Source organism: Podarcis raffonei, chromosome 13 (assembly GCF_027172205.1).
Source record: "Podarcis raffonei isolate rPodRaf1 chromosome 13, rPodRaf1.pri, whole genome shotgun sequence".
Lineage (NCBI taxonomy): Eukaryota > Metazoa > Chordata > Lepidosauria > Squamata > Lacertidae > Podarcis > Podarcis raffonei.
In genome coordinates this window covers 40,257,563-40,267,085 of record NC_070614.1, presented here as the reverse complement: position 1 = coordinate 40,267,085, position 9,523 = coordinate 40,257,563, and the positions used below count along the sequence as shown (strand labels likewise).

The following is a 9,523-nucleotide window of genomic DNA, read 5'->3' as shown; positions in this document are numbered from 1 at the left end:
CTGTAGTGCAACTGTTTATTTGTATTTTAGCATATAAGTGATGGGCAGAATAAAAATGCTTATTGAAAATAAATTAAATAAATAAAAGATTGAAGCAAGAAACACAGCACAGTGCAGAAACTATGTTCCTGTGTTTCCAATATCCTTTGATTCCAAGGGAGTGGATCCTAGCATCTACACACAGGAGCAAAACCTGAATTGGGACAGAGCAGATACTTTGCCTCAAGAAGAACTCAGGTACATCCCAGCTACGCTAGAGCTTAAAGAGGAGGCGCCTCCCAGCTCCGAGCAAAGGCCCCTCTAGTCCAGCATCCTGTATTCCACTGTAGCCAATCAGGTAAATGTTTTCTCCTGGTGAGTCCATAGAAGCAGGCCACGGAGATCTGATGTCTGCAGCAGAAGCTCTTCCATTTCTACAGCCTCTCTTCTAGGACCTCCGCAAAACAGGCTTTGACAAGAGTACACCAGACCAGGGTGCACATAACAAAGACCCACATAATACCCATTTCTGCTAAATCCAGCTGGGCAAGTATGTGGGAACCAGAGGAGAAGATGATCCTGGAAGTACCAAGTCACATGTTCTTCAGGGTCATCATCATTCAGCTTGAGTTAAGAGGTAGGAAATTAGGTACACTGACACGGGCGCCAGAATGATGAGGGACACCCAGACACTGATACTTAGGACAGACAATCTCCGGGACCTCCGAGCCCAGTCAGCCGCTGATACCTGGGAACCAGCCTTTTGCTTCTCTCTAGCCTGGATGGGACAAAACCAAGAGAGAGAACCTCATTATTGATGTCACTTATTTTAAAGAAACATCCTTACATTTTAGGTCTCCTCCTCTGGACTTACCTTTCTCAGTGTATCTTGATGATATGTGTCATTTTCTTGCAACGTTTGATCTTAGTAGCCTTGACCCAGATTAAGGCTATATAATTCTAAGCTTGTTGTATAATCTTAGAAGGGTCGTACGAACGTGAAGGGGCATGGCTGCGACTCTCATTAAGGGACCCAGCACTTCTGGATTTGACTCCAAAGGGCCAACCTCCAAGGAACACCTGGCCTATGCCACAGAATGCCTGCCTTGCTGGGGAACTAGGGCTCCTTTCACAGTCCAGGTGGGGTGGCTCAGCTGTCAGAGGGATGGCATGGCCCAGAACACCCCCCAACATCCCTTTCTGGCCGCACATTGCAGGGGAAGAAGATCAGTAGTGGTGGCAAGCCCTCTCAGGGAATCTCGTCCACCATCTCCGGCCTTGTTGAGGAACCCCAAGGGTTCTCTGGAGCAGACTCTCATTGCCAGATGGAACGCGATGATTGCCATGCCTTGGTCTCGGATTGCACATCTCCACAGAGCATTTGCTGCAGTTTCACCATGTGACAAGAATGTGTGGGAGCTTCAAAGGCAGTAAATATTGGTCTGGGTGGGGCAGTGAGGTGGCTCCTGCCCACAACTGCAATACTGTGCTCAGGAAACATCTCTCTCTCACACACCCCATTTATTATGTGGATCTATCACTTTGTTTCATTGACATGACAACCCTGGATATACTACATCACTGGTTCTCAGTCACTTTTTACATCGCCTATCATAATATAACTTTGGCATGCCTTGAATTTTTGAGCTGCCCATTTGTCCTGTAACTGCCCATCCAGTGGGTCCAGCTGCCCATTTTTTGTTTAAAAACCACACTTGCAAGGACACAGGAGGCACAGCTATAGTTATTTATCTAGAAAGGAAGGCAAGAGAATGGCAGAAGCTGTTAAGATCCCAGGGGGTTTTAATCTGATCAGTAAATACATTTGTAAAGGCTCAAGGTTTTCTCTAAGCAAAGTGTACTCAAAGTGGACCTAGTGAACTTAATGGATCCAAGTTTGCTGTGTTCACTATTTTAAATGGCTCTGTTCTGAGTATGATCAATATCAAACCCGCTTCCCCTCCCTAAGCCTCCAGGAATTCTTCCCCTAGAAACTGGTTCAAATACTGCACTGCATCCCTTGTCCCACCTACCCGCATCCCTTGTCAAAGCAGCAGATAACTCACCTTGGTTGCATAGATCAGTGCTAGGACTCCGATGCAAGAGCAGCCACAGATGATGCTAAATATGGCCAGACTGCGCAGTCTGTGCTTATGAAAAGAAGGGGGCTTGGCAGGCATGTCCTTCTCCTGGATGTCTGCTGGGATCATCACAATGGTCTCTGCAGCATCTTGCTGAAGGGTCCCATTTTTGAGCTCCTGCTCTCCTTCCATAGCAACTGGAAAGTTGCTGAAGTGTGCTGCTGACAAGCCTGCTCTTTTCTCTCTGCTGTTTCAATTATCGCCACAATCCATGATGATCTGAGTCCACATTTGTGCTTCTAAATTCCAAGCCAGGAGCTTGAAATAGCTAGTGGAGAGTTCGATCTTAAGAGGGTCAGGTTCAAACCCCACCTCTTCTGTTAATTCTCTGTACAGCACTGAGAAAGTGACTTTCGCTCTTGGCCTCAAGTTTCCTTTGTGTAAAATACCTGGGCGTATTATCGCCCTACCTCACCGCTGCGAAAGGAAACATGGAATTTAAAGAAACATCTTTCACAAGTTGAGTGTTATAGAAATGATAAGGTAGCAACGCCCGAGAATTAATTCACCTGAAGCCAAAAGGGTGTGATCCTCTTTATGCCTAAATAAGTCCCAGTTCCCAGTCTTCAGTACAGCTCCTCTGAAGGAAGAAATATTGAGAATAATCCAACATCCGCAGGCTGGGAGCTCACCTCTCAGAAACACTTTTATACACACCTGGCAGCTCCCAGTCTGTTTGGTTACACCTTTTCTGGGCTGGGTCCCAGACTCTTTATTGGGTGAGGTCACAGTTGTTGGACCTGACTCAGGTATGCAGGTTACACATTCCTCCTGAGATCATACTTTCCTCCCCTCTTTGTCTACAGGCTAGTGCTTCAGCTTAACTGGGTTGCGGTTCAGGGAAACTTAAGAGCAGGAATTTCAATTAATGCAGGCAATCTGGGGGTGGTCTCCTCAGCTGCTGAAGGGAGATCAGGCTGAAATGGCAAGGTAGGCAAAATTACCTGCTGGGAGCCGCCCAGAGTGGCTGGAGAAACCCAGCCAGATGGGCAGGGTATAAATAAATTTATGATGATGATGATCCACAGTCTCTGGGAAAGGGAGGGATGTAGTGGCACGAGTTAGCACTGTGGGTTCCTTCGCCCCTAACTTTTACACCTATCACAACTAGATTTTTATGACTTTTAAGTGCTTCCAAAAAAAGAAGAGAGGGGGCGATACAATATTGCATCCACATATTGGTTGTCTAGCCCCATTGACTTCAATTTTAGAGCTACATAGTGTGGGACACATTTACTGCAGCCTTCACATGTGTTTTTTTGCCCCCCCCCACTTTTATCCTTTTTTTTAAATAAAATTTTTATTGATTTTCCAACATATATTATAACACATTACAAATAACAATACAAAAACAAACAAACATATAAACATGTATAATTTCATAACCTTTTTTCCTTATACCCAATTTCGACGACTTCCCCATGCCTCCCTTTTCTGCATCCCTGTTTTAAACTTTTTCAGCAACCCCTGATCTAAATTACTTATAATTCCCTTTCTTTAACCTTTTTCTCTTACCCAATTATTTATCGCTGCAAATCTGCTTTACCTTACCCATGACACTTTAACACTCAATAATTTTACAACAGTTCTTAAGATAAAATTTAAATTTATTCCAATCTTCTTCCACCGTCTCTTTCCCTTGGTCACGGATTCTGCCCGTCATCTCAGCCAGTCCCATATAGTCAATCACCTTCGTCTGCCACTCTTCCAGCGTGGGTACCCCCCCTTTTATCCTAACAGAGATAGCAAAGCTGAATGCAGTGCCTCAGTAGCAAAATGGACTCTTTTTCAACTCTCCTTTCCCAGTCCTTCAGATGCCTCAGGCCTGAGGCCTAGCACACCATGCTGAGGCTCAAGCGAGCTCAGCCTCCAGTTCTGCTCTCATGTAACTATGGCTAAGAACCAAACTGCAGAACTCTAGAATGGTTGCACCTGCTGGTTTACACATGTAGGTTTTGAAATAACACAGGAATCTCATTTCACCGTAACTGAGAACTTTGCATTAACTTCCAAGTACAGGTTTAACTCTTGGATTCTGCAAGATTTCACATTTTGATCCCCTGATGGCACTTTTTAGAAGGCAAAAGGGGCATAAGGAAAGGCTGACCCATCCAGGCCTCTCACTACCCACTGCCAAAAGAACAAATGTTTCCTTTAAAAGTTGTTGTCCTGTAATTACAATTAAGCAACTGTAGCACAGAGGAACTACAGTGGAACCTAGGTTTTCAAACTTAATCCGTTCCAGAAGACTGTTCAGCTTCTGAAAAGTTCAAAAACCGAGGATCAATGGGCTGGCTGCAGTCAAGGGGGGGAAAATGAAAAATGTGGATCAGAAGCTGTTTGGCTTCCAAAAATAGCCTCAAAATATTATAGATCTTTGAAGGATTGGTTAATTCAGCCACTAAAGGAGGTCTGTAATGAAATTTTGGAGGGGGGAAAAGCGCCAGAGTAGTGGAAGGAAGCTTATATTACACTTATACCGAAAACTGAGTCGGAAAAGACACAACTTAAGAACTACCGCCCCATATCCCTGCTCAATGTGGATTATAAAATATTTGCTGATATTTTGGCTAATAGATTAAAAAAAGTATTAGTGGAAGAGATACATAAGGACCAAGCTGGCTTTCTCCCAGGTAGGCACTTGTCTGACAACACGAGGAGCATAATTAACATTTTGGAGAAGTTGCAAGTGAATATTAATACTAAAGCAGTTTTAATTTTCATAGATGCGGAGAAAGCCTTTGATAATATTTCTTGGAATTTTATGAAGAAAAATCTCCAGGGGGTGGGGGTGGGTTAAGGGTTTGAAAATGATATAAGTGCAATTTACTCAGATCAAAAGGCTAAGCTAATAGTCAATAATGTGAAGACAGATGAATTTAAGATAGAGAAAGGTACACGACAAGGCTGCCCAATTCCCCCATTGCTTTTTATTTCGGTCCTGGAGGTTTTGCTAAATATGATTAGAAGGGACCGTCTGATTAAAGGTATCCAGGTCGGAGCCAAACAATACAAATTGAAAGCTTTTGCAGATGACCTAGTTTTGACGTTACAGGAGCCAGAATCTAGTACGAAAAGAGTATTAGAACTGATTCAAGAATTTGGTCATGTTGAACAGGATTTAAGTTGAACAAGTCAAGGTTTCAGAAGGAGACAGGTTTATCATTAGTTAAGAAAGTAAAATATCTGGGGGTTAATATGACTGCTAAGAACTTAAATTTATTTAAAGATAACTATGAGAAATGTTGGACAGAAGTGAAAAAATATTTAGAAATATGGTCAAATTTGAAGCTTTCCTTGTTGGGTCGAATTGCAGCTATCAAGATGAATGTATTGCCAAAAATGTTATTTCTGTTTCAATCATTGCAAATTTTGGACAAGATGGACTGTTTCAAGAAGTGGCAGAGAGACATTTCTAGATTTGTCTGGCAGGGCAAGAAGCCTAGAATAAAATTTAAAATATTAACTGATGCAAAGGAAAGAGGCGGATTTGCCCTGCCAGACCTTAAACTTTACTATGAATCAGCAGCATTCTGCTGGTTGAAAGACTGGCTGCTTCTTGAGAACACAGACATTTTGGATTTGGAAGGTTTTAATAATGTTTTTGGGTGGCATGCATATTTGTGGTACGACAAGGTTAAAGCACATAAAGCATTTAAAAACCATATTGTCAGAAAAGCATTGTTTAATGTCTGGATAAGATACCAAGACTTATTGGAAAATAACACCCCAAGGTGGCTGTCACCAATGGAAGCGAAGGCTCAGAAAAAGCTCAATATGGAGGCCAAATGGCCGAAATATTGGGAAATATTGGAACAAGGAGAGAAATTAAAATTGCAGAGTTTTGAGAAATTAAAAGATAAAGTGCGAGACTGGCTTCATTATTATCAAATAAGAGAGGCCTATAATTTGGACAAAAAAATTGGCTTCCAGGTGGAAAAATCAAAATTGGAAACAGAACTGTTAGATCCCAAAACTAAGATACTTTCAAGAATGTATAACTTGCTGTTAAAAGGGAACACGCAGGATGAAACGGTTAAATCTGCAATGATTAAATGGGCACAAGATATTGGTTATAACATTATGTTTGCTGACTGGGAACAGTTGTGGACCACCGGTATGAAATTTACGGCATGTAATGCCTTAAGAGAGAATATTATGAAAATGATATATAGGTGATACATGACACCAGTCAAGCTTGCAAAAATATATCACTTGCCTGATAACAAATGTTGGAAATGTAAAGAAAATGAAGGTACATTCTTTCACCTTTGGTGGACGTGCCCAAAGATTAAGGCTTTCTGGGAGATGATCTATAATGAAATGAAAAAGGTATTTAAATATACCTTCCTGAAGAAACCAGAGGCCCTTCTCCTGGGCATAGTCGGCCAGTTGGTGCCAAAGAAGGACAGAACTTTCTTTATGTACGCAACAACAGCAGCAAGAATACTGATTGCAAAGTATTGGAAGACACAAGATTTACCCACCCTGGAAGAGTGGCAGATGAAGGTGATGGACTATATGGAACTGGCAGAAATGACTGGCAGAATCCGAGACCAGGGAGAAGAGTTGGTGGAAGAAGATTGGAAGAAATTTAAAGACTATCTACAGAAACACTGTAAAATTTATGAATGTTAAAATGATGATTGGATTGAATAGGGGGTACTAGCAACAAAGTTAATAAGAATATGCAAAAATGGATTGATAACGGATGAAAATATAGAGTTATAATATGTTAAGATAAATGAAAGAGGGTATTTGCTGATTTGATTATGTAAATGGGAATAAAAAAGGGGAGGTGTGAGGAGGTCAAGGAAACAAGCTAATGAGTTTAAAGATACAAAAAAATGGATTTGTTTTTATTTTTTCTTACCTATTTGCTTTTTGCATTTTGTATTTTATTTTTTATGTATTTTTGTATGTTTTTTCTTATCTCTTTCTTTCTATATGTTCTCTTTTTATTCTGTAAACTTTTGTTTTTTGTAAAATCTCAATAAATATTTTATAAAAAACAAAACAAAAATAGTTTGAAAACCAGAGCAGTTACTTTCGTGTTTCGGCATTTGGGAGCCAAAACGTTCCAAAACGGAGGCATTTGGGAACTGTGGTTTGACTGTATCTCTTTAAATTAAGGACTTGTTTCCTAGCATTACCTGTACCCATTTGGCCACTGCCCGGGTGGTTCTCATTTCTACAGCCACTCATATATTAGCCCCAAAGTGGGCTGTGTGTTTCAGAGGAATGCAGCCACTTGATTTTTCACAAAACACTGTTGTATGGAAAAGGTATAGATCAGAAGGCTGTTGTGAGAGGAATATGCCAAAAATGAATCAAAAGGTCTAAAAAGTGTTAACGGGAAGTCATATATCAACTGACTCATTGTTTACTCTTGGTTACTGTTGGCTTCGGAAGGTGTCATTCCTGATGCTGGCTACAAAAATGTGACCAAACTGGTCCCTCGTTGTTTGTGGCATTGCCTGGCAGTGGGAACTTTTGTGCAATTGCCCCGTGCCTCAGCTGAGGCGTGCCCTTGTTTAGACTTGCCTGGGCCCATTTCTGGCTCCTTCTTGCTCATGGTACTTTCCAGATTATTAGATAAAAAACCTAGATATTGCAATAGCAAGGAACTAGCTCTTCTCCACCAACATGTGGCGGTAATACAGGCCTCCCTATTAATCCCCGCTCCCTGAAAGGTATAAAACCAAGAGGGAGCGACTTCTCTCCCCCAGCGATCAAGAGACATTAAGAGTCAGAGGATACACTCCAGCCAGTCAGAGACTTAGGGGGTGCAAAGCAGAGTCAATGAGGGGTAAAGTCCAAGGATTGTTCCACAGGCTTGGCAAGTGGTTTGGAAGGACTGCATTTGGTCCCTATGCCTAAGTTTCCTCACCCCTATCAACACTGTTAGAGCCCAAAAAACATTCCTTTTGGTACGAATGCTCTTGCATCAGAGGATGCCTCACCCAGAGTACAAAATAAATAAGGATGGATGCCCTGTGAGGGGCGCGGGTGGTGCTGTGGTCTAAACCACCAAGCCTCTTGGGCTTGTCGAGCAGAAGGTTGGCAGTCTGAATCTGCCCAACAGGGTGAGCTCCCGTTGCTCTGTCCCAGCTTCTGCCAACCTAGCATTTTGAAAGCACAACAGAGCAAGAAAGAACCCCTGCAGCAGGAAGGTAAACAGTGTTTCCGTGCACTCTGGTTTACGTCACGGTGTTCCATTGTGCCAGAGGTTTAGTCATGCAGGCCACATGACCCAGAAAGCTGTATGTGTACAAATACCAGCTCCATAGCTGTCAACCTTCCCCTTTTTTGTGGGAAATTCCCTTATTCCAGCAGAGTTTCCCGCTGCTATCCCGGATTGTTAGATATCCTGTAGACTGTCCCCGGGGCAGGTGAGGCTGCTGATCCCTTATTTTTGAGGCTGTTGATCCCTTATTTTCAAATCTGAAAATTGACAGCAATGGCCAGCTCCCTTGGCTTGAAGCAAGATGAGCACACACCCGTCATCCTTGACTGGATCTAACCGTCCAGGGGTCCTTTAACTTTACCATACCTGCCCCTGTGGGTCATTGAACTTCTGCATATATGGATTGTAGAAAATGGTGTGCCCCACCTTGTCATCACTTGACAGTGGAGGAAGACTGGAGAGCTCTCACAGAGCTGAAAGAGGCCATCTAGAAGACCGTGCTGCTTTTAGCAGCCAACCTGCTCAGTGTGATTTTTCCTACCCTGGAAAATTTTTTAGTCCTGAGCCTCAGTGTATAAAAGCAGGGATGTAGCCCTCCTAATGCTGTTACTATTAATTATATTTGTTGTATGTGTTGCTTGCCTCTAGCTCCTGTCAGCCTCTGCAAGCATGGCCAAGAGTCACACCTGACAGAGGCCATAATCTCTGAAAGACCACAGGTCCCCCATCCCTGAGGTAAAAGACAATCCCGTCCTCTCAAAAGCCAGTCATGGCACACAAGCTGGTTTTAGACTAAATGGGAAGTTATCTTTTTGAATATAAGAGTGTGGGCAGAGGGAGGGGCTGTGAGAGCCTGAGGCTTGCACATGCAACACAATGCAATGGTCTAATATTGTGCATGAACCAAGCGTTGGATCTTCTAAGGCAGAACTTTCCAAACTTTTCATGTTGGTGACGCACTTTTTAGACATGCATTATTTTGCTACACAGTAATTCAGTTTTATTAGCAAACCGGAGGTTAAACTAACCCCTTTCCAGCCCCAGAAGCATTCAGCCGACACACCTGCACACTGCAGCTGACACACTAATGTGTTGCGACACAGTGTTTGGAAAGCTCTGTTCTAGGGCACTGGTGGGGCACCAGAAGTTCCTGGACTCCAGCTCCTATCAGCCCTAGTCAGGATGCTCAAGGGTCAGGGATGATGGAAACTGTACA

The 9,523-nt window shown here is 42.8% G+C and overlaps 1 protein-coding gene across 1 annotated transcript; it reads right to left on the bottom strand.

The window, feature by feature from the left end:
- On the bottom strand, positions 1-3,385 carry TMEM265 (transmembrane protein 265). The gene is made up of 2 exons (XM_053363659.1): positions 2,046-3,385; positions 1-757 (listed from the first exon to the last, which is right to left on the bottom strand). Exons 1-2 carry the CDS (start codon positions 2,250-2,252, stop codon positions 596-598), a joined length of 369 nt encoding a protein of 122 aa, XP_053219634.1. The 5' UTR covers positions 2,253-3,385; the 3' UTR covers positions 1-595.
- Positions 3,386-9,523: the final 6,138 nt, after the last annotated feature.